The sequence below is a fragment of the Vitis vinifera genome, chromosome 1 (genome assembly GCF_030704535.1).
Source record: "Vitis vinifera cultivar Pinot Noir 40024 chromosome 1, ASM3070453v1".
NCBI classification, from domain to species: Eukaryota; Viridiplantae; Streptophyta; class Magnoliopsida; order Vitales; family Vitaceae; genus Vitis; species Vitis vinifera.
Window position 1 is genome coordinate 22,432,315 of NC_081805.1, and position 26,119 is coordinate 22,458,433.

General features: G+C 38.0%; 1 protein-coding gene across 5 annotated transcripts in view; it reads right to left on the reverse strand.

Moving 5' to 3' along the window:
• Positions 1-22,002, reverse strand: part of LOC100261572 (ADP-ribosylation factor GTPase-activating protein AGD4) — a 94,113-nt gene extending 72,111 nt beyond the window's left edge. For 2 of the 5 annotated variants that reach the window (XM_010656264.3, XM_059739091.1), the window contains exons 1-4: positions 21,829-22,002; positions 18,890-18,966; positions 6,283-6,383; positions 5,557-5,627 (exon numbers count right to left, since the gene is read on the reverse strand). In XM_010656264.3, the coding sequence (XP_010654566.1) occupies positions 5,557-5,627; positions 6,283-6,383; positions 18,890-18,966; positions 21,829-21,879 (300 nt within the window). In that variant the 5' untranslated portion in view covers positions 21,880-22,002. Of the gene's footprint in view, positions 1-5,556; positions 5,628-6,282; positions 6,384-18,889; positions 18,967-21,828 lie in introns of those variants that run through there. The other 3 variants (XM_002272139.4, XM_059739130.1, XM_019221486.2) reach the window with 3 other exon arrangements.
• Between the last annotated feature and the right edge of the window lie 4,117 nt (positions 22,003-26,119).

Below are 26,119 nucleotides of genomic sequence, written 5' to 3' on the forward strand. Positions count from 1 at the left end.
ATCAAAAGTTTTCTAACTGCAGAATTTGAGATCAAGGACCTTGAGAATTTCAAATACTTCCTAGGTATGGAGATTGCAAGGTCAAGAAAGGGAATCTCTGTCTCACAAAGAAAATATGTCCTAGATCTCTTAAAAAAGATTGGAATGTTTGGGTGTAAGCCAGCAGATACTCCTATGGATCCAACAACCAAACTAGGAGCTAAGGAAAATTGTGCACCCGTGGATAAAGGGAGATACCAAAGGTTAGTGGGTAAACTAATATACCTATCTCACACACGACCAGATATTGGTTTTTCTGTCAGCATGGTAAGTCAATTCATGAATAATCCAAATGAAGAACACATGGAGGCTGTGTATAGAATCTTGAGATACCTGAAACTAACACCAGGTAAAGGATTATTTTTTTAGAAGAACCAAAGAAGAGATATTGAAGTGTTTAGCGATGCAAATTGGGTAAGATCAGTACAAGACCGAATATCAACTTTAGGGTACTGCACATATGTGTGGGGTAATCTGGTCACATGGAGAAGTAAGAAGCAATCAGTGGTGTCAAGGAGCAGTGCAGAAGTTGAATTCCGGGCAATGGCACACGACATTTGTGAGGGAATATGGTTAAAAAGGGTGCTAAAGGAATTAAAGATTTCAGATGAAGAACCTATGAAAATGTTTTGTGATAATCAATCAGCAATCAGCATTGCAAAAAATCCAGTAAATCATGATAGAACAAAACATGTGGAAATTGATCAACCTTTCATAAAGGAGAAGATAGAGGAAGGAATAATCAAGATGTTGTACGTGCCTAAATGCCTTCAAACAGTTGACATTCTTACCAAGGCTCTACAAAGAAAGGTGTTTGATGATCTAAGTTCCAAGCTAGGGTTAATAATTATTTACCGCCCAGTTTGAGGGGGAGTGTAGAATTATAGGAAGACTTAATTTGATGATATGTCAGCAATGTTAGGGGCTAAGATTGAGGAGATCTATAGCTAACAGATCATCTTTTCTTACCCCATGATTTTAGGGGATTTGGTAGTCTATTACCAAATCCGTAGGTATAAATTTCCGTTTTTATAGCTTTCTGTTTTAGGTAGTTTTGATTTTTTTTTAGGTAAGTTGTAAATATCCCTAAAATAGATGAGTATTATCATCTATATATAGAGGGGAATGAAATCATTATAAAAATAGTGGAATATTGAGTTTTTTCCTTCCACAACGATATTATTCAATATAATGCATTGTTGTTTCTTATTAAAAAAAAGATTTGTTTAGCAACATTTTCCAAAACAACTTTTTAGAACAGATTTTTAAAATAGTTTCCAATTGTTCTAAGGAATAAAATTCTATTTAGGAGTTTATTCTCTTTGTAAAGGTACTATGCACTATGTATAATGAAAACGTTTTCAAAATATTCTCCATAATTTTAATTGCTTTTAGAATGCTTCACAAAAATACACATGAAAACATCATAAAATTATTCTAACATTTCTATAACAAATTTTCAAAAAACTTTTTTTGATAAAAAATTTATTCCACCTTTTTTCCAAGTCAAAAAACTATTTTTTGTTGAAAAAAAACTGCTTTCAAGAGGTGGGTTGTTTCAAGGAAGGGTTCTGCTAATAAAATTTGGGTAAGAGTGATTGGGTTGCCTATGCACTTGTAGGGAAAGGATTTCTTCAAACGAGTGGGGGATACTTATGGGGGTTTTGTGGTTATGGATGTGGACACAACAAGAACGAGAAAAAAAAATGTCATTTACAATGGGCTAGAATTTTAGTTAGCTCCAATGGTAGGAAGGCATATGGGATTCTTCTTATTGTGGTAGGGTCAGCGACTTGTGCCATTCAGTTATGGTGGGAGACTCCACCATGGTTCTTCTCATTGGTCTCTACGAAGAAAATTTGCAAGGGGTTAAAGGTTAAGGAAGAGATCGAGGAGAGGCCACGCACGGCTAGATACGTGGGAGCAGAAATAGGGAAGCGTGCAAGTCAAACAATGCACTCAATACCTTTACATGTTGACCAAGTCATGGTGGGCCCAAGGTCTAGTCCCTATAGTAGTAAGTTAGTGGCGGTGAGGTAAAAAGAGGCCTTTAAGCCTCCTATTTTGGCCTATGATGGGTTAGTAGGCAAAGTCTCAAGCCCTCTTGTCTCTTTAGGCCAGGAGGTGGGAGGCCCGATGAGCACTGGGCCTTGATCTAGTTCTTTGGGTCAAAAGCAACCCATCTTGGGCTTGGGTGGTAGTGGTCCTAGTAGTGCTTTTAAGAGGCCCACTTCATCAACCAATGAGGTTAGGGTTCCCCAAGGTCTCCTTCCAGACCCATGTAGCTTGATGAAGGCTCAAAGCCTTGAGGTAGGGTCATCTTTTACAGATGCCACTCTTTTGGTGGAAGCAGTTGGTTGTAAGGGTAAGTTTCCATCTCTTTGTGTTAGGGACGAGGAGAAAACCTTCTACTTCATCTGGTTCTTCTTCTTTGCTCAAAGAGCGGGGTGTTTTGTTGGATTTGGCCATAGTTTTAAAAGATACAAGGCTCACCTAAGGCACGAAAGTATCTTGTAGCTTAGGCACAAGGTACACCACAAAGCGTGCACTTGAGTGAAGTGAAACCTAACCTAGTATGCATATCAATTTTATAAATTATGATCCAAAATCCAATCCAATCAATAAAAAATTTAAGATTTCAAACATTTAAAACAAGCATTCAACAAAAAAAAGTAATAAAATTGTATAAATTTTAATATGCAATTAGAAATTTTAATAATAAAAGTGTTTAAAAATGAAAAGTAAAGTAGATAAGGCGCACCTCTTCAACAAGGTGCACATCTTGGCAAGCAAAGCGCTATAGCTAGGGAGTGGTTGCGCCTTGAGCATAGGCACGCTTTAAGCTCGCCTTTTAAAACTATGGATTTGGCTAACAACCTTAGTCAACAAAGAAAGCAGATCAAGGGGTGTTCTCTTAAAGGTAAGGGTGATTGTGATGGGCTTGGGGGTTTGGTTCCCAACAAGGATATGGGTTTAGTTTCCCCATGAGCTCTTTCTCACAAAGCCGAGGGAGCATACCATCCTTCGTGCGATAAAAGGGACTTTTTAAGAGAAGGCTAACCCAGTAAAGACTTGGAGGGTGTGACGGTTGTTAGGTCTAATGAAAGTCTCGACAATATGTCAAGATAGAGGTTGGTGGGACTCCCAATGGCACAACATGTGATGTTGCAGCAGTGGGGCCTTCCTTGGGGTCGTAAGGTTCGGGGATCCAGTCGATAAATTTGTTGCCTCAAGATGGGAGGTTGGTGGATCTCACAAGGAGTGCAACAAAGGATTCCTTGGGTAAGGATTTGGAGGTTAGGGTAGAAGAGTTCGAGGCTAGTAAAGCTCTAGAGACTTGTAGGGTTTCGAAGGAGGGGAAATTAGCTTTGTTAGCCTCCTTGAAAAGTTTTTCACGTTCAACAACTTTTTGGGACTCCCAATGGTAGGGTTTGAGAAGGAAATAAATTTCCTTTTTAGGAAAATGGAGTCAAGAAAAGTTTGCAGGGTGAAAAAAGAAATCGTTTTCAGTTATTTGTTTTTTTTTTATTATCAAAAATGGACAAATATATTAAATAAGAATAGAAAACCTGAAAATGATGAGAAATCCTCCTCATGAAATACAGACTTGATCAAAAAGAGCTAAGTAAATCTCCTTTATACAAGGGGATAAACAAAACAAACAAGAGCCTATACAAGTGTCACAACTCTTGGTCCTATAGACCCTATCCTAAGGGGTGCAAATCAACAACCAACTAAGTTGAATTACACTCAAAGGATAGAGTTTAAAAATGTATGTATAGTAAGCCCAAAAAGAAACAAGCAAATGAAGCGCATCTCACATCATGTCTGGCGTCTTCGAAGTGTCCTCAAAGATCCTAACATTCCTCTCTCTCCACACAATCCACAACAAAGAGAGACGTGATCCTCCAAAGAGTCTTACCTCTAATAGAGTTTCCAAAACACTTGAAAGAGATCACCATCATATCACGAATACTATCTGGCTGAACCCACGCCATCCCACCTGTGAGCAGATCCTATGCCACAATGCCAAAGTGATCGGACAATATAAGAAGAGATGATCAACTGCCTCACTGCTCCTCCTACAAAGAATGCACTAATCAGGGCTAAGGGCTTTGAAAAATCTTCTCAACTGTAGCATGTCATTGGTATTTGTCTTCTTATGTGCCACTAACCAAGCGAAAGCCATAACCTAATAGGGGGCTCTTGATTTCCACAAAAAATGAGTTAGGTAGAAAAGAGTAGAATATGAGAAACTGGATAAGACTAAAGGAAAAGATTTAACTGAGAAACCTCCTGAAGAGGACGGAACCCAAGCTTTCGCATCTGGAGTAGAAGGAGTCAAATGAACATTGGAAAGTAAAGACATTAGTCTTTCAAGATCCACAATCTCCACATCTGTCAAATTGCGGCAAAAGATAAGATCCCAAGATGAAGAAGTATCATTACCCAAAATGGCTGAAATGGAAAGTTTTTTAGTTATGGTGACTCTGAAAGTCTTGGGAATTGTAAGCATAACGATTGGTTCCCCCACCAAAAATCTTCCCAAAAACGAATTTTGGTCTCATCACCCACTACCAAGCACGTGTGTATAGAAAAAACCAAGAGAATGTGTGCAATGGCTTCTAGGGGCAACGATGTGACCATCGAACTATGTTGTTGGCGTCCCATCCATTGGGATGTGTCCCATAGATACTCAATATAACCTCATGCGTTTTAGGCTACTCATTTAGAGAGGGAGATTTGAAAACTCAAATGCTTGGACAATTACAATTGCTTTCCCCTCTCAACCAAAGGAAGGAGGAGGAGCAACGGGGTACAAGCTTCTTCTTGTTGATGTCACTTTCTTCAATTCCTGCTAGGTTGCAGGTTTTAGGCTTGAGGAGGTCTTTGGCACGTTCTTTGTTCCTAGGCCTTAGGGGTTGTTTGGGTGTAGGTTGTGTTTTTAGCACTAGTCTTTCCAATTAGGGAGTCCATTTATTTTAGGATGTTATGGTTTGGTTGACTTCAATGTGGTTGGTATTTCCCTTTCTCTTGCTAGACTTTTAGCATGTGTTGTGTACTTTGTTGTGTACTTTAATGCGCTTTTTTCTTTAATATATTCTCTCATTTACCTATCAAAAAAGAAAATAGTTCTCAAATAGATCCTAAACTTCCCAACCTAAAATTTTCTAGTCCTTAAAATCAAGATGAAGTAACCACATATTTTCAAATCTAAAAGGAGCCAATATAACAAGTTTTTTAGAAGGGAACAAGTTTCCTTATGAGAGTCTGAATGCAAGGATTATAAGTTTTCTCTTAGCTCTTTTTTTCTCATAAGGAAGTCTCTCTTCCCGATTGGGAGTTTATGTTGTTCCCTTTTGTCTTTAGTTGAAATGTGTTCTCATTCCTCATAAAACGAAAAGCATAAAGAATTAGTATACCCCAAAATCTAATAACAATGGAAAATTTTTGAAATGCAGTAATGAACTTAATTGGGAAGATCATTTTGTTGAAAAGAAAATTTTGAGCACTTACTTGGGAACGAAGAAGCTCCTTATATGTAGCAAGCTCACGAAATGCAGTAATGAACTTGGATAGGACGGGACCTGGAACAAAGAAAGCAATTGAGTGAGAAATGATATCTTTGGTCTCTCTTTCTGCTGGTTAAAATTGTCACAATCCATGAAACCAAAATGTTAGTGTTTCAGCATTACCATGAGCCAAGCTTATTTTTTACCTGATCAATTATTCAATATCCCACATGTGATTTGGATCTAGGATTCACCAATGAAAAGAAACAGGCCCTGCTAACTAAATTCAACTATTGCTATATGTTTGACATTTCAAATAATGAATGCCTATAATGTCTCTGAAGTTTGAACTCAATGGTTGTCTACCAACTCAAACAAGAAGAAATGTGAACATTATGTGCATGGTGAAATATATGGAAGAAAAAAAAAAAGACTAATTACTTAACACACACACAAACGCACACGCACGTTCATGCATAGACACATTTAGTTAGAATAATTCTGCATTTGCTTAAGTTTAACCTGGACACTTGTTAGGCCCTAGGTATATGTATGCATATCAAGTTTTACATCTGCTAACAGGTATAGATTATTGTTTATAGAAGTAAAACCACAGCTTCCAACCCGATGAAAAGCTTAATTGTCATCCATGAGAATGCATCATTTTGGTCCTTATCATACTTTTAAAATGGAAGTAGAGCATAATATCAATATTGAGAGTTTCAATAACCTCCTATAGACACACTAATAGGATCATCTTGTCCACCACCAAATGCTTCTAAAGAATCTGCAAAAGAGATGTCTCCATTATAAGCCTCTCCAATAGCTGTCCTGTTGAAAGTATAATGGCAATATTAGCAATACTCCTCAAGAACAGCTTCAGACATAGCCTCTAAATGTGGAAGAACACAAATAAGCATAAGAAGGCAAAGCATAGGATAAGCAAAGGTGTATCACTTCTTTTCCTCATTTCTAAAGAAATCTTTATTGAGAAAAAAAGAGGCAGTAATGGGGTAAGATGCCCTACAATAGACAAATGAAAAAGGAACAAATAAATAAATAAAAATGAGGGAATTCCAACATCATATGTGTAAGATTAACTCTGTGAAGAGAGAGAGAAAAGGGAGAATCCCTAATTATTGTTATTGAAAAACTGTAAAAAATACACATTGGACTTGGGTATATATATACATGTTAGTAGGACCCACAATACAATAAGGAAAGAAAAGGAAAAAGAAAAGTAAATAACCTAAATAACTATACACTATCTAACACTCCCCCTCAAGCTGGAGCATATATGTTATATGCACCAAGCTTGTAACAAATGTATTTAATTCTAGGACCTCTGAGAGATTTAGTAAAAATATCTGCTAGTTGATCATTTGAATTGACAAAACTAATCGCCACACATCTTGATGCGATCTTCTCTCTAATGAAGTGACAGTCAACTTCAATGTGTTTGGTCCTTTCATGGAAGACTGGATTGGATGCAATATGCAAAGCGGTTTGGTTGTCACAAATGAGCTTCATCTGTTCATCCTTTCCAAATCTCAACTCCCGAAGAAGATGTTTCAGCCATATGAGTTCACATGTTGCCAGAGTCATAGCTCGATACTCGGCTTCAGCACTAGATCTGGCCACTACATCTTGTTTCTTACTCTTCCAAGATATTAGGTTACCTCCAATAAAAACACAATACCCGGAAGTGGAACGTCTATCTGTGGGTGAGCCAGCCCAATCTGCATCTGTGTAACCAACAACTTGGATATGACCTCTATTCTCGTACAACACACCTTGGTCTGGTGTGCTTTTGATATATCGAAGAATGCGGATTACAACATCCCAATGGCTATCACATGGTGACTGTAGGAACTGACTAACAACACTTACAGGAAAAGAAATGTCTGGACGAGTAATGGTGAGGTAGTTCAGTTTACCTACAAGTCGCCGATATCTCCCAGGATCTCCTAAAGGCTCCCCCTATCCTGGTATAAGTTTGACATTTGGATCCATAGGAGTGTCTACCGGTTTACAATCTAACATACCAATTTCTTCCAAGATGTCTAAAGCATACTTCCTTTGGGAAAGAACCACACCGGAACTAGATTGAGCTATCTCAATCCCTAAGAAATACTTGAGTTTCCCCAAGTCTTTACTCTAAAAGTGGGTGAAAAGGTGTTGCTTTGGTTTCTGAATACCATTCTGATCACTGCCTATAATGACAATGTTGTCCACATAAACTACCATATAAATACACTGCCCCGAAGAGTTATGATGATAGAAAACGGAATGGTCTGCTATACTGCGGAACATGCCAAACTCCTGAACAATAGAACTAAAACGGCTAAACCATGCTCGAGGAGATTGTTTCAAGCCATATAGAGAACGGCGTAACCTGCACACTAAACCAGACTCCCCCTGAGCAGCAAAACCAGGTGGTTGCTCCATATAAACTTCCTCAGCAAGATCCCCATGAAGGAAAGCATTTTTAATATCTAACTGATAAAGAGGCCAAGAACACATAGCAGCCATGGAGAGCAATAAACGAATAGAAGCTATCTTGGCAACAGGAAAGAAGTGTCACCATAATCAGAACCATAAACCTGAGTATAGCCTTTAGCAACTAAGCGGGCCTTAAGGCGATCAACCTGACCATCAGGGTCAACCTTAACTGTGTAGACCCAACGACAACCAACTGTAGATTTACCAAAGGGTAAAACAACAAGATCCCAAGTGTCATTGGAGTGTAAAGCAGTCATTTCATCTACCATTGCCTGTCGCCAGCCTAGATGGGAAAGAGCCTCAAGGGTGCTCTTGGGAAGAGAAACAGAAGATATAGCAAAAACAAATGCAAAATAGGGTGAAGATAATCGATGGTAACTCAAAAAATTGTAAATGGGATGAGGATTACGAGTAGATCGATTACCTTTCCGAAGAGCAATGGGTAAGTCAGCAGAAGGAGGCAGAGCCGAGGCAGGAGAAGCCGAAGGGATAGGAAGTGAGTCAGCAGGTACCTCAGCCAAAGAAGGAGGATTAGCGACACGATGACGGCGATGATAAACCTGAAGTGGGCGAGAAGGCACTGCATCAGGTGGGGAGATAATGGGAAGGGGTAAGACTTCAAAAACAGGAAGAGACTCAGAGGTGGAGAAGAACGGGGAGTCCTCAAAGAAAGTGACATCAGCGGAGAGAAAATAGCGATGAGTCTCAGAGGAATAACAACGATAACCCTTTTGAAGTTTGGAATATCCCAAGAAGATGTATTTTGTGGCTCTGGCAGAAAGTTTGTCTTGTCCAGGAGTGAGAATATGAACAAAGCAAGTACAACCAAAAACACGAGGAGGAAGGAAATAAAGTGGTTGGTCAAGGAAAAGAAGGGAATGAGGAATCTGATCGTGTAATACAGATGAGGGCATACGATTAATCAAATAACATGTTGTAAGAACAGCGTCCCCCCAAAAACGAAAAGGAACATGACTATGGAGAATGAGAGTACGAGTTGTCTCAATAAGATGTCAATTCTTACGTTCAGCTACCCCATTTTGTTGAGGAGTATGAGCACAAGAAGACTGATGAATGATCCCATGTTGGGACATAAATGAAGTAAATGGTGTAGAAAAATATTCTCTGGCATTGTCACTGCGCAACACACGAATAGAAATATTGAACTGGGTTTGGATTTCAGCATAAAATTTCTGAAAAATAGAGAATAACTCAACTCGATTTTTCATTAAAAATAACCAAGTACATCGAGAATAGTCATCAATGAAAGTGACAAAATACTGAAATCCTAAAGTAGACGCGGTCCGACAAGGACCCTAAACATTAGTGTGGACAAGTTCAAAAGGAGACTTTGCCCAATTATTCAAACGCTTTGGGAACGAGACACGAGTATGTTTCCCAAGCTGACAAGACTCACACGCAAGCGACGACAAAGATGAAAAACTAGGGACCATTTTCTGGAACTTGGATAGATTAGGGTGGCCCAGGCGACTGTGGATGAGGAGGGGAGCATCAGTGGAAATGCAAACTACAAGAGTTGAAGGCGCAATGAGGTAATAGAGGCCTTGACACTCACGTCCTATGCCAATCGTCTTCCCCGTACTCCGGTCCTGCAAGGTCACAAATTTATCAGAGAAAGTGATAGAACAGTTAAGAGTGCGAGTTATTTTGCTAATGGAAATAAGATTAAAAGGACACTCAGGGGCATAAAGACAGAATGGAGAGGTAAGGAAGGGAGAGGATGAGCGAAACCAAAACCTTTAGCCATAGTTTGGGAATCATTAGCGAAAGTAACAGTAGGTAAGGCAAAGGTAGTAGTAATAGAAGAGAAAAGATCCTTATTACCAAATATGTGATCAGAAGTGTCAGAATCTAGAATCCAAGGTCCAAGAGAAGATGTGTGGGTAAGACAATCAGAAGCATTACCAGTCTGGGCAACAGAAGCTGACTTGGTGGCCTGATAGCGAAGATAGTCATCATACTCACTGCCAGTGAGGGAAATACCCTGAGATGTGGAGGAACTGGGAGGCTGAGGCGACTGAGGATTAGATGACTGGGCCACGTGGGCAGTGCGGGGAGGCCACCCATGTAACTGATAACACCGATCACCAGTGTAGCCAAGCTTATTGCAATAGGTGCAATGAGGACGTTGGCCTCTACCTCGGTTACCACTGCGTCCTCTTCGAGAGCTAGTTTGAGAAACTAACACAGAAGAATCTGAAGTGTTATCAGATGGCAAAGTCTGAGTGGAGGAGATACGAAGGAGGAGATACGGAGGAGGCAAGCAAACACATCATCCAAGGATGGAACAAAGGAACTGCCAAGAATCTGATCGCGGACGGTCTCGAGATCTAGACGGAGGCCAATAAGCGTAAGAACCATGAAGAACTTGTCAATCTGTGTTCGTTGATCCCCAACATCAGTAGTAAGAGGCATCATGGTCAAGAATTCCTCCTTAAGAGAGACAATCTGGCCAATATAAGTAGATAAATCCATGTCTTGTTGTCTGACATTGACAATAGAAGAAGTCACCTTATAAAGACATTGGATATCATTCGTGTATAGCCCTTTCGCCTGATTCCAAAATTTAAAGCATGTTTTGTAGGCCCGAAGATGAAGCAGAATCTTAGGATTAACTGATTGCCACAACACACTACATAACTGTGCATCTATCTTCTTCCATTGTACTCTGTCAACCTCAGGGATATCCGCCTCCTGCGTAACAAGGTGATCCTCATAACCTTGACCCATAAACCAAAGCTCCATAGAGGCAGACCAGGACAAATAATTTTCACTGCCAATCAATTTCTCCGAAGTAATCATAGGAGATCCAGATATGACAGAGGAAAAAGTGGAACTTTTAGTAGTCATATCTACTTATTTGGTGAACGAAATACGTTTGGATCGAAGAGAGCCCTAATACGGCTTATCGCGGACTTCCTAAGACACGTGCAGGGCTCAGGATGGAGAGAAAGTCACCAAAGGTCGCCGGAAAAGCTATTTAGAGGGCCGGCGGAGACAAAAAAAACCCAAAAAATGCACTTTCAGGGCTCGGATGACACAAGCACAGATGGAGGGTGGCTAGACGGCGTCAGGCGAGGCTGGAGGTGGAAGTGCGTGGCCGGAAAGTGCTCCACGCACCCTCACGCGCCGACGAGTGAGATTCAGGCCGCCGGAGAAGAAACGCATATGACCGGCGCGTGGCTAAGATTCTCCCTCCAGTGCTTTGAGAAAACTTGAAGATCTCCTCCTTGCGCACCTGATGGTATGGTTGGTGTCGGAAAAGGACGTCACCGGAAAAGTCGTCGGCGGTGAGGGTTTTCTAATGGTGATACGGTTGATCGAAAAGCTTTAGGAGATGGGAAGGGTGACCAGAATGAAACACGGTCACTAAAAGATTTCCCAGAATGGATTCACGGATAAACGAGAAATAATTAGGGTTTTTTTTCTCCCTTGGTTCTGATACCATGTGAAGAGAGAGAGAAAAGAGAGAATCCCTAATTATTGTTATTGAAAAACTGTAAAAAATACACATTGGACTTGGGTATATATATACATGTTAGTGGGACCCACAATACAATAAGGAAAGAAAAAGAAAAGGAAAAGTAAATAACCTAAATAACTATACACTATCCAACAAACTCCTAAAAACTTATCAAAAAAGAAAAAAAAAAATTAACTCCTAATAAAAGTAATGTCACCTAATTGCTATATAAATCAATAGCTTTGTATTTAGTTGAACTTTGCTGAAGCTATGCCCATATAGTAAAGCTTTCAGGACCATGCTTGCTTAGAAAAGGTTTCTGTTTTTTAAGAACTCAATATATATTATTGTGTCATTATTATTTATTCAATAAAAAATAATATTTATTTTAAAGGAATATTTTAGTGGATATCTACTTCTTTTCTTTCTTTGTAGCTATAAATCTTTTTCTTTTTTCCCTTTTTTTTTTATGTGATAGGCAAATAAAAAATGTATTTAAACCTAACAAAAAAAGGAGCGCACCCGTGTAGACCAGAAGTATACCAAAGATACCTTCCTTCTTTGTTCTGTCACATTAGCTCTCCCTGAAACAACTTTTTCTCCTTCCAAATGCAACACTACTCTAAAGACTCCAACAAACATTGCCAAACTCCTGCTAATCTTAATCCACCTTGACTACCCTTGAACTCTTTCCTCAGTCTTGCCTTTAATCCTCCCTTTACATTTCCCACAAGGACCTCAAATGATTTCAAGTCCTCAAAGACTACCTTTGACATCACTCCCCTTTTGTCCCTGGTATTATTCTGCTACAACAATTTGAATGGAGGTAGTCAGCCTTCTACTTGAACCTAAAGTGCTTGAGTTGGGTAATGGTCATGGCATTTCCAAAGCAAGCATAATGACTTATGGTATCAGGCTATTAAAAGCATACATGATTTGCATAGTAATAAGTAGGATCTTTGCCTTTTTGATCAAAAAAATGGTTTGGTATTTTTAAGAAGCAATAAACTAAGCCTTTTTTATAAGCAAATAAAATTTATAGATACGGCTAAAAAGCAGTAAGTATGCAGAAGGTATACAACCTAATCCATAAAAAGAGGTTACTTGGAAATGAACATTTCAGTTTTTGATCGGATTGCTCCTCATTTTCAAATGATTTTTTTTTTTTTCCCTTCCAAATAACCCAAAAAAAAAAAATGCATAGTGGACCAACTTTTCACACCTTATGTTTTCTTCCTAGAAAAGAACCATGCCAATGATCAAGGACAGAAACACTCAAACTACACTAGATAAAGAGACGACTAGCAGCCATAATAAAACCATTGTTTCGGCACAATGAAGGAGAATGTGATGAAATGATTTCTCTTCATCTTTACAAAGAAAACATCTATTCACTAAGAGCTACCCTCTCCTTTGAAGTTGATCTACTGTTAACATCTTTCCCTAGCTGACTTTGCAAGCAAAAAGCTCACTTTAGATGGGACCTATAAATTCCAAATTATATCCATTAACTACTATACCTATCAAGACTTCATTTGTAACACTTCATTTATGTAAGAACTTGTCAATTCACTTTTTGGTACTAAGGGATCATTCATTGTTCCACTAGTTTCCTCACCTTCACCCCATCTATTGATTGAGAGTGCCACCCATATTTGGCATTCTTCATTTTTGGGTAGCTTTGAGAGGCATTGCAAATACGCAAATTATTCTCTTACGAATCAGAAGGACTCCTAGAGGCAGAGTTTTGTGTATAAGAGCTATCATGACACATTTTGGGCTATCTAGTTAGAGAGGAATGTCAAAATATTTGAAGACAAGATTGAGGAAGTGGTTTTTTTCTTCTTTTTTTTTTTTTAATCAGAAATCCAATAGATCTTTTCTAGTAATTAAAAGATCAAGAAGGATGGGACATCCTTCCACAATGTAAAGCTTAGATTGACACAAGGGAATTAACTACTTAACAATGAAACATAAGGTTAACAGGATCCCTATAGGAGGGAACGACCTCTTTGGAAGCACTTGGAACCAAACCAGGGGAAGCATTGCTACTACCCATAGTACAGATAAAGGAATCTATAGACCCCACCCTTTACATTTAGGACTGATAACATTCAAGTCAAGTGGGAAACTAGACCCCAATACTAGGAAATGTAGAGAAGAGAATAAAGGGGTTGAAGGATCACTTTGGAACAAAGGTGAGAAGACTCTAGCAAATTCTTCCATCTCCTTATCATAAATAAAACACCCATATAAGCTTAGATCTCATGCAGCAGTTATAGAAGTATAAGGTTCTACCTAGACAGCTCCTAGAGGAAACCTGTCAAAATTGCTAGAATCTGGACTCCCACTTCCTCTATCTTCCACCGGAAAATGTTGATTCCCATGTTGTAAGCATTCTTTTCCTTCATAGGTTATTCTCTAGTTGACCGTTGGAGAGCACAAAGACTCTAAAATTGGACCCTTTCTCCTTAGAATCTTCACACAAGTACCAAGGCCCTTTTACAACTTAGTGGATAAGTCTCACTTTTCATCATAGAATTCCAAACTTTAGAAGATTCAATGCCTTTGCAGCCCTTAAGGAAGAAAGAAAATAGGACAATAAATAAATGTAGAATAAGAAATAAGAGGGACGGTGGAAAACTGTGAGGGGGTTACTGGCCATGAAAGGTGGATGGTGCTGGTTTGCAGTGGAGTCAAAAACTTTCAACCTTTGTATGGAGGAGGTTGGGGAAAAACTGAGAGGGGTTATTGTGTAAAAGGGCAGAGGTTTTTCTGACTGGATTAGGCTCGGGGATTTGAGTTTGAGACTCTTGTTGGAAGGGGTAGAAGATTGTTGCAAGGATGAGGATTTGGAAAGATGGAGCAAAGGTTGGATGGAGTGGGGCAAGAGGTTCAAGTTGGAACGGCGCTCGAAAGAGGCAGGGAGATTTTTAATTTGCTTTGTTGTGGCTAAAGAGGAGAAGAGGTTCTCGTTGGTTTTCCCTGAAGGGAAGTGTTTTCATGGGGGATGGTCGATTCTAGTGGAGAAGCTGCAATATTTAGGTGTAGCCCCCTCAACTGAGGCTAGGAGAGTGAGCCCCCCCTGCTAAGGCGAAGAGAGCCTGTAAGGAGGAGACAACCTGTGGGTCTTTTTGCTGATGCTGTAAGAAAGCCTTGTGGAGTGGTAGGGGAAGTGGTCTAGGTTCATATTAGAGAAAGTGAGGTGCAAGGCAAGGAGGAGTCTCTGTGCAGTTGTTTGGTCGGTTGGTTTGATGAGGGGTCAGGGTAGCCATCTGACTTATCCTTTTTGAAATCTTTTGTGACTGCCCTTTGGTCTCTAAAGGGGGATGAAGATTTCAGGTTTTGGAGGTCCCTTACTGTTGTTTGATTTTGAGATTCTTGCTGAGGCAGAAAGGGTGCTTGCCAGGGGTTTTCAAAGGGTTAAGGAGAGAGTGTTGCGCTTGGCGAGGTGGACTCCCAGCGTTGGTTGTCTGGGCAAGGGGGGTTGTGCCAAGGAGATGTGGGTAAGGGTGTTGGGTTTCCCGTTACATCTTTGGAGTCGGGTGGTGTTTAAGAAAATTGGGGATGAATGTGGAGGGTTTGTCGTTGTGGACGAAGACACAACTCTAATGACTAATTTGCATTGGGCCAGGATTTTGGTGCATCCTGTTGGGAGTTCTTTACCTAGTTCGTTGCAAGTGGTAGTGGGCAATTCTAGTTTCTCTTTACAATTGTGGTGGGAAGCTCCATCAGGTTTTTCGTTTGTGGAGCTGAGAAAAAGAAACTGTGTGCCTAATGAGCAAGAGGTTGGGGGAGGAGTGGAGGTCTCCTCACACACCGACGAAGCGAGTGGGATGGGGATGCATCCTTTGAGTATTGTAGCAAGTAGCAACCATCGAGTCGCTTTGCTGCAGGTCTGAAGCAGCAGGAGAGGATGTTGTAGGCTTTGACGCAAAAGTTGTTGCAATAGGCTTGACTTGTTGTAGGCCAAGGTTGGTAGTAGAGGCTGCAGTGGCCTCTGCAACAATTTCTGCCAAGGTGGGGGGTGTTCTTAGGACGTGACAAGGGTTACAGTTCTAATGGGAGAAAGTGGGGCAGTTGGGTCTGTTGCCTTTGTGAAGGATGGTGGGGAGGTTCTTGGGCCGACAGGGGCTGGAAGAGGCCTGCGATGGTGTATTTGGGGATGCCCCTTCGTCTTTGGATTCAAGAGGGGTGGGTCCACTATTTTTGGGCCTGACCCAAGCTTGTACTGAAGCCAAGGTGGGAAAGGCCTTTGTGAAGAATGAGCCTTTAAGTGGAGCTTTAAAAGGCGGAGCAAGCTTGCTAGGGCTCGTTTCTTCTGTAGAGAAGGTGTAGGAGGAGCATGTTCTTCTTGTGTGAGAGAGCAGAGGAAGGGACAGTTTTGGTGGTTCAGTCAAGAGAAGACGGTAAGGTACAGCTTCAGATGAGGAGCCTAGAGTCAAGCTGCCTATGGTCCTGATGTCCTTGTCCTGCGTGATCGGGGCAATGAGCATTTTTATGTGGATTTGTTATCTTCTCGAGTTGCGATTACTGATGAGGCACTCGTGGCAGAGGCGAATAGGCTTACGGGGTCTTCTCCCCTCTCCTTGGGTCCTCAAAGCCCTGGTTGTCAGCCGCTGAAGATGGTTCTGCAAGATGGCAGCGTGTTGGATCTCTTGAGGAAGGCTGTGAAGGAACCCTCTGGTATGAAGTTAGTTGCCAGGGCCGAGGAGATGGAACTTCCAAGGGATGTGGAAATCGGAGTCTTGGGGGGGGGAGAATATTAACAACCTTCCCATTGGTTTTGTTGAGTTCGGTAATTGTTTAGGGATGCCAATAGCAGGCTTTGAGAAGGATATTTGTGCTCTAAGAAAAAAAATGGAGTCAAGAAAAGGGCGGGGGATAAGGATGTCAGGATGTAAGAAAAGGTGTTCTTCCCATTTTGAGAGGGAAATCCAAAAGTTAGAGTGTTCAATTAATTATAATAGTTCTCCTTTCACTGCTAAGGTAAAGGGGAGTGGGGCTAGGGTTTGAGGGAAGAGGGTGCTTCCAATCGTAGGGTTCTCTCATTGGTTCTGTTTTTTCCGTTTAGTTATGGCAACTTGTTGTGAGGGTGGTGGGTATTTCTCCTCTTTTCCTTCTTTGGCTTGCTTTTGGGCCTAATTTGTATACTCCGTGTGTACTTTTTTGCGCCGTTTTGCAAGCACTTCAATATATCTTTGCTTACCTATCAAAAAAAAAGCCTTTGCAGCCCTTATTGCATAAACTCTTAATCCCTAAAATAAGCTTCTCATCTGCATTTAAGTTTCTCTTCTTTCCTTGCACAGCCTTGTTCCCATGCCTTGCACAATCACAATCCTTGAAATCTTGCCATGAGAGGCTGGATTGGCATCAGACCACAAGATGGACACCTTTTACAGGCCTTCAACCCCCTGCTGATAAAAATAGTGCTGCTGGAAACTGATCTCATACCTTTAAGAGAAGGCATAACATTAGGTGGACCTTTGATATGAAGTTTGCTCTTGGGTTTTTCCTTTTAAAGGTGAACCGGAACTTCTTTCCACTAATAAAAGATCCAATTTAGATTGGGCTTAAAAAGTGATGGGCTTTCCTGAGCTTTTGGGCTTTCTCTTTTCTTGGTTATTGGCCTCCTTTTTAAAACATTCTAGGACACAACCACTTGAGCTCAAACCATATGGGCTTCCTATACTTGAAACAACCCTCTTTCCTTTCTTCTAGGTTGTCTTAAGATTCTTCCCCACACTGAAGGCTCCAATTGGCCCTAAATTTGAATTTAAAAGAGGAAGGGGGGTGGAAGATAGTTGTTGCACCCTTGCACCCTGCTACTGCCTCGCGTCCCAGGATCTGGTAACTGCTTAACCATTGGAAAGGGAACACACCATGGATTGTGGCCACATCTCACAGAGTCTGAGTCTAACTTGCTTCTGCTATGGGTTAACTCAGCCCTGCCAAAAAAACTCATCTTCTTCACCTCCGATGACTGAAACAGAAACTGTAAAGCACCATGCTCCATCTTTCACCTCTAACAATGCTGGTGACACCATGTTAGCATTCAGTTCTACTCTTGACTTGATTTTTGAGAGATCGACTTGCTTGAAGTGCGCCAATTGATCTCAATAACTCTCTCCCAACATTTCCTCAAATGATGCAAGTGATTCTCATACCACAAATGGAAGGGAAGGCCTCTTATTTCTATCCAGCCTTGCCAAAATTTTCCAAGCACCACAATGTTTTCCTTTAGCGATCATCTGCTTAAAGTAATAGCAGAAACTACTTTCATTGATGCCACTCCCATCTCTTGAAGCTGACATGCCTTTTAATGGTAATTATGGTATCCACTAACAACAACCCTTTAAAGACCAAGAATGGAATAATGGGCACCACACCCCTCATACCCAAAATTCCTACAGTTGTCAGTAGTGCTACCCAACCCTAACCAATCCTCCATCCCTGCAACACTTTTGTAAACCACAGCTCTAAACCCCCTCACCACTGGGATAATAGCTCCTTTTCTTAGACCCTCCTCTTCAATGACCCTTGCATAAGAACACTTTACACTTTACACTTATCTCACCATAGCCCATTGTCTTCTCAGGGAGCAACACATTTGTTTGCCTAACCAAAAACGCACAAGAAGGGGTTTCTGCCATTGATGAGATCCTCATCCTTAAGTTTTCCCATCCTCTGGTTCTGACACCCTTTAGAATCACCATAAAGATGGTTCTTCAATTTGTTACAAACTCCGACAGCTTGATGAACCTTCCTCTGCTATTAAAACATACCTCCAAAAGATGTGTCCTTGTTTTTCCTCTGAACTTCCCAAGGAACTCTCCAGCTCACATGCCTTCTTCATCTGCTCCAACAGCCAACCAATCTCTTCCTTTTTAAAATATAAAGAGAAGACAACACCTCTACTCTTTTTTGTGACTGAAATCCACTTATACTTATCTATAATTCTATATAATCCTATTTTCATTTCATTTAAGTAAGTATTTATCCAAACCTACAAGGAAACTTATGTTAGGATCAGAGAAAAAAAAAAGTCAAAAATATGACGAAACAACAATATCATTTATGTTGTAAAGAAACATCCATTTTCTATTTCAACACACTTAAGATAAAAGCAAAAGTAAGTTTAAAAACCAAAACTCATCCAAGTCCTTAGCAAAGCCAATTTGACAAGATATACGTAAAGTATATAAAATTTAAAAAAGGGGAAGGGCCAAGGCAATTTTACTGTAACAGCATCTAAATAGTGAAGAAAGTGACAATTAGAGGTGCCTTGGGTCTAAAATGGGAGCAGTAATACTTATAGAGTATATCAATGGGGCATAATGAGAGTACTCACATAAATTTTTTACATCCTTTGTACAGTATCTGGCAGCGATCTTTCAAGTCCTCCGATGTTTGTTCAAGAGAATATACCTGTTCAATAACAAAAATAATTAAAGAAGAAAATAAGAGCACCTATGCCTTATTTACCTGAACTTGTGTACCTCCCAACACTTTGAATTTATGTCAGTAAGAAGAAAGGGAGTTCCTTTTGACACTCCATTAGATTGGATATCAAATTGTCACTCCTTTCTTAATTTGTTTACATTCTCCCTACATACATATATTAAAATGTTGTTCTCTTATTAAACATGAAATGAAGCTATAATGAAATTCCCTATTTTAGGAAATAAAACCTCAACTAGTTCATTTTTGGGGGTAATGAGATGAGGCTTCAATGGGGAAATGCATTTTTTCACCTCTTTTTCATTACTGGAATTGTTTATAAGTCGGTCTTTAAGGCAGTGGAGGGATGTATGCTTTTGATAGGCAAGCAAAAAAATATTATACACAAAATATAACAAAGCAATGCACCAAGGTACACAGGACATACACAAAAGTCCAAAAGGCAAAGCCAAAAGGAGAGAAAACAAAAAAAGAACTCCCTCCCTTGATTAGAAATTTAGAACACAATCGATCTACAAAGTAAAATAAAGACATTGAACCTCCATCTAAAAACAAGGTAACCCACATTAAAAAAATTACTTAGAAAAATAAATTTGAGCATTTGGTCTGATTGCTCCTCATTTTCAAATGACATCTGATTTTTCTCCTTTCAGATGGTCCAAAAAAATGAAAAAAGGAGTGGCCCCAAGACCAAACAAAGTAGTGGATGGATGCATGTTGCAATATTGGTTTCTACTAGATAGGAGGAAAGTACAAAAGGATGATGATCTTGCCTCTGCTATATACTGATGGCATCATCATTTTCTCTAATTTGTAGTTCAAATGGGGAACTTAGATATATTTTGATATGTGTTTAGCCAAGGTCAAGGCAAAAATGAATTTGGAAAAGAGAGATGATTGCTATGAGTCAAGGGGTGGCAGTTCTAGATGCAGCTTTGGGTTGCAAGCTTGACTCTTTTCCCACATCTTATTTAGGCTTGCCTTTGGATTTTTCCCATAAAGCCAGGGGGGTTTGGGTTTGGATTTTTCCAATTCAGGTAAAATGCCTTGATGAAAAGTAAACACTAATATTAAAATTTTTAAACTGTCCTAAGCAAAATGAGGCATAATGCGTATAAGCTACAACAAGATATGCAGATTTTGCCATTTTGGAAACACATATTTGCAGTATTGATAGGTGTGGCATGGACTCATATTTTGCAGTGAATCAACACATGAGAATAGATCTTTTCTCATCAGTTTACATTACTTCAAGTAGCATGACTATCTAATGCTTAATTTGAATACCAGCATGGATGCCTCGTTGGTTGCCCAATTGTTGTCTTTTTGCCACATTATACAAGCAAAGTTGTGTGATTATTCATATTATTACTTCAAAGTGGTTACTTTATTTTCAGCTTCTCTATGAATATTTCTTTCTTTGTAACCCTAAGGGGTAGCTCAGTTGGTCCGGCCTTGGGTTTACTCCCTAATGGTCACCAGTTCGAGTCCCCTCAAGGCCACTAGAGACTTACCCGGTCATTAACTTCAGGGCCCTGTGGAATTAGTCGAGGTGCACGTAAACTGGCCCGGACATCCACGGTTATCAAAAAACCAAAAAAAATGAATATTTCTTTCTTTCCTTTTATTTATTTTTTTTATAGGTAAACAAAACATATTTATGTAATATATACACACATAAAGAAGTTGGAAATATCACTATATAAATATATATATATATATATATATATATATATATAGTGAATATTTTTTTATAGTGTATGTATGTATGTATTCTATGAATATGAATATTAAATACATTATTTTTTGTGTTTTATTACAGTTTATCATCTGTTATTGAGTTGTAAAGAGTAGACCCATTCTATAACAATCAAGAACTCTTAAAACAATGTTCTACAACATATAAATGGCCTGCATTTCCCCACAAGGATTCTAAATATCACCAACCTAATAAAATCCCCCCATATAATTGGAAATTAGGTGGCAATGGGTTGGGGGGAGGATGGAAGATTCAAGGTTTGACTTCATATATATATATGGTACTGGACTGTTCAATCAAGCAATTCATATTAAAACCTTGTTTTGGAAATCAATCTTTTTTTAAAAGATAAAGAAACTGGAAAAAATTATAAAACAATGCTGTTGATAACCCAGGAAATTGGCAATCCATTCACACAAATTATTGACCAAACAGAGATTTCTATACACTAATCGAGATAGCAAACAGTCCATCTTGAACCTTCATTTCTGAAATGAATACACAAAATAGAAAAGTAAGTTTCATTCCGTTTAAGTACACTAAATGGCTACATCTTGGCCACTCTAAGCCTACTCTAAGGATGCGGATTCAAATATTCATTTCAAAATATACTGATTCTGTGTCTGAATCTTCAGCAGTAACCCACTATCCATGACGTACAGATAAATTTAAAAATAAAAAATAAAAAATAAAAATAAAACAAGCACACACAGACAACTAAATAACAGCAAGCTGTTATTGAATTCCACATTAATTCTGATCTTTACATCAAATCAAGACAATTCCCAAAGAAAATATAAGTAAGCCCATTGACAGCAATCGCATCCGTGTAATTATTCCCACAAAAAGGGGGCATTCTATCACATTTTCCATCCCTAAAACCAAAATTGAATGAAAAAATCAAGCAAAAAAGACATTAAATCTGAGAAATCATTCCTCCGAAATCCGAATCAGAGCAATAATTTTATGCCCAAAAAAAAAGGAAAAAATTACTAAAAAAAAAAGAAGAAAAAAAAAAAAACCTTTGGGTAGAATAGAAGATGATGCTAGATTTGATAAGTGAAAGTCACCTGCTTCATGAACATTGGGGAATCGTCGAGCCTGATGAAATTAGCCGCCATTGTTCTCTCTTTTGTGTGTCGGTGTGTTGCGGATTCTGCTGTTTCAGAGTTCGAGATCGACGGAAATGGTCAGAAATAATTGCACAGGGGCCATTTTGTCATTTACGAAAGTTTATTGGCCGATCGTGAACTCGACGAGGACGATTACCGCTGGTTAAAAAAGCACATGCTGTTAGTATTATTTCATATATAAAAATAAAATTCCTAAATAATAATCATTTATTTTTTTCATTTTCCTATCCCATAGAGTAAAAGCCAAGATAGGTCTTAGGATTTTTTAAAAATTCCTGAATAATCATTTATTTTTTAATTAAAAATAATAATGTGTTATTTTTTTTTTAATGTTAAATATAAATAAAATATTTAAAAACAAATAACTTAATACTTAAAACTATTAAACAATATTTAATTTTAATTTTTATTTAAAATTAAGTAAAAAAACAACACTACTTAAGTCACTTTCTTTTAAGAAAGTGACATTATTTTCTGTAAATTAAAAAAAAATCAAATTTCTTTTTTTAAATCATTTTTGGCAAACAATAAAATTGTTTTTGTGAACTAAGAATAAGGTAAAAATCATTTTTCTAAAAATTAAAAGGAGTTGGAATTATTTTATTTTATTTTGAAAATAATCAATCTCATACCATCTTTGTTTTTAGTTTTGTAAATAAATTTATGCAATATTCAAACTTCTCTTCTCATTAGTCCATCATGTATGTCATTTATGTATTCTTTTATTATTATTCATCATTTTTATATCACTTTATTTTTTTAATAGTGACTCCATTAAAAATGGTTAGGGGGTAAAGTTCAAACTCGAGCTAAGGTTACTCTATATTTTCCTAAAAGAACATTCATTCATTTCTTTCTTCCTCATCAACCATGAGAATTGAAACAATGTGAAAAATCCAAACCCGGAAAGGAGAAGGGTCGATAAAGGGCATTTGGGAAAGTGAACCGATCGGGTGTCTACGTTTAAATGACGATGCAAAATAAGAATAAAATGAAGTGAGAGGCTAAGAGCAAGAAAAAAAAATCAAGTCAATTAGGCTCAACAATCGAGAGAAGCAAAACAAAATAAGGATTTGATCGAAAAAAAAAACGCTAATGTTTCAATAATTGATTGATAGATATACACTCGCACATGGGTATTTGTGCATTATATCAATTTTTTTTTATACACTTTAGTGTGAGAGACCCAAAGCATCATGATATTTTATTTATTTTGCATCATTGTGTATATTTATACTATTCTTCTTTTTTTGGCTTGTTGCATGTTTTATAACATGTTCTGCCTTAGTACGTGGGACATGCATTTATCCACCTATTTCCAAACCGTCCAACTTGGTCATTTTTTTTTTTTTTTTTAATGTATGATCATTAAAATGCATAATATTCTAAAAAAAATAAAAATTGCACTATATTATGTAGGGGTGAATCACACTCTCCACCTAATGAGAGTTGGTTTGGTCCACATATCTAGCTAAAAATTAAAACTTTAACAAATAGAGATCATTCTCCTCACATTTCTTCTAGAAACCTTTTCTAATACAATGAAAGCTTTTTGGTAAATTTTTCTAACCATTTAGAAATTCTCCAATTTCTCACTCTCCCAAAAATAGACATTTTCATTGGAAAAATATTTTCTCAGAAAAATACAATTTTTCTAAAATTTTGAAAAAAAATACTAGCAGAAAGGAAATTAAAAATGGAATCCAATGATACCAAGTGTGTTAAGAATGGATACCATAGCACCATACTTGTCACCACCCTTCACTGGGCAAAAGTAAGTATATTCAGGTTCTCCAACAAAGAATTCCCACATATTTATATTTTTGGTTTTTAACCCATGATTCAATTGCTCATAACTTTATCATTTGAAGCCTAATTCGTGTAAATGATATATGGCGGGAAAGCTACTAACAATGACTTTTCGATGATTAAGGCTATGTTTGGTTTTGAGAAAGAAAAAAGATATTAATGAAAACGATTTCTCTTGTTTGATTATCTTTAAAAAAAATCAAATATAATTAAAACTAGTTAAAAATTTACGTATTTTTAAATTATTAACGGGTTTGAAATAGAAAATAAAAATAATTTATTGATTTTAAATTTATTTTTTATTTTACTTCATTTTTTCTTTCTTTCTACTTTTTTTTTTATATTTATTTTTCTTACATTTTCCCGAGAATCAAATATAACTTAAATAATATTCACAATTTCTTAAGCATGTATATCATCACAATTTTTTTTCGAAGTTTATAGGTTTCACATTTGAATATTTTTTCCCCTTAAAAAAGAAGTTAGGAAATTTCTTTATGGCATGCTATTGCATATGTTCTTTAACTCATATAAAAATTTTAGATCAAAATAATACATAAAACAAACATTTCTAAAATTGGCTCATAAATAAATAAAAGGATATACAAAGTACTGGGAGTTTAGATCTGGTGTATCTTGTCAAATACTGCATGCATGGAATACAAAACAATCATTATTGGTTTGATATGAATGTCAGGAGCTTTTTGGAAGTGTTATAAACCTTTATACTCAATATTTCAAAAGCAGCCACCAAATTTCCATTATCTTGTGTCAAAAGCCTTCCAACATTTGGAGAGTCTTTTGGAAATGGTTTGTTTCGAAGTACTTTTAGTGGAAGTATTTTTTTAAGAAGTATTTTTAGGAGAATCAAAGTATTTCTTCAAAAAATACTATCATAAGTGATTTTTCAAAAATTTTAAAGTGTTTTCTAAATTTCATCATACACCAAATATTTTTTTTTAAAAAAAAACACTTTTTAAATTAAAAACGTTTTCTAAAATCAGTATCAATCAGATTTTTAATTATGTCAATCACCTATAAATTATAGGGTATAATTATTGTTAGTGTCATGGATGTATTTTCCATAGTTCAAGAGCATTATTAGAGAACAATGCAAAACTAGGAGAGATAGATGGAAAATTCTCTTTTAGAGGTAGATAGAGCCTTTTCATTGAATTCTATCTCTAAATATACTCTTTGATAGCAAAAGCCCTAACCTCTTAATTGTGGAGCCATTGAGGACAACAATCAAATTAATTGAGATTAATAGTCTTTCTCAATTATCTATAAAGATGCCCAATTTGGAGTATCCAATGAATATTGAATCAAGCCAAAGATGAGTGCTCCATAAGGTTAAGGGTCAAAAATCTCAATTTCTAATAGATTTGATAAATTGATCATGGACTTTACATTTGTGTAGACCACTTCTTTTGGTCTTGTTTTTTCTCTCTACATATATTATATTTGTTTTAGTCATTTGGAGCTTTTCCCGCCACTTTTGGAGCACCCGGAGGAGGGCGTTTGGAGTGGGGGACCAGTTCCTTGAAACAGCAGCTGCATGGAGACGCGTGTCGAAGCAGATGACTAGAGCCATGGCAGTGGTTGGGGCTCCAGACGGGCTGAGCGGGGAACAGGGGAGCAGGTGCTAACTTTCCGGATCTGGGTAGGGAGAAGAGCTACTAAAAAAAAAGAAGTAAAGAAAAAGAAGGGTCTTCGGGGAGAGGAGGAGAGGCGAGCTGGAAGGGGGAGACAGACGGATCACTTGGAAGTCTTTTTTTTTTGGGGTAGGAATCCAGGAGAGAATGAGAAAGAGAGCTTGAGGAAGAAGAAGAGAAAGGTATGACTACTGTGGATTTTTGGGTTTCACTTTATTGGCATAAAGCCTTGTTCTTTTATTTTTCTCAATAGTTTCCGTGGATTGCATGATTTTATGTTTAGTTTTGAGTTTACTGTTTGATCTATGGGTTCATTGTTGCTATCTTGTTTATTTTTTTTGGGATGATTTGAGGATAATACAACCCTGTTTTAGCTTACTAATGCATCATGTGAGGGTTTTGTTTTGTCTTCATTTTCACGGGATGTATTCTCCTTCACACACCCCCACCCAGCCTACCACTCTCTCTCTACACCATAATCATACCCACGGTTTCTCTTGGCTTCACTACTAGCCCATTCCATCACACCCTTTATGCTCATGATCTCATACCCACAACTCCCTTCAACACCAATAAACCCATTCCATTGCTTCCCACTTTTGCATGGCCATGCATTAACCACGTTATCTCCATTCCTCCCCCTTTAATACCCATGACTCATACTGTAATGATTGGGTATTTTATGCTACGTTAGCATTTTTAGTTTGAAAAGTCTTATTTTGTGTGATGGTTGAAAAGTCAAAAAGAAAAGTGTTTGGAGAACA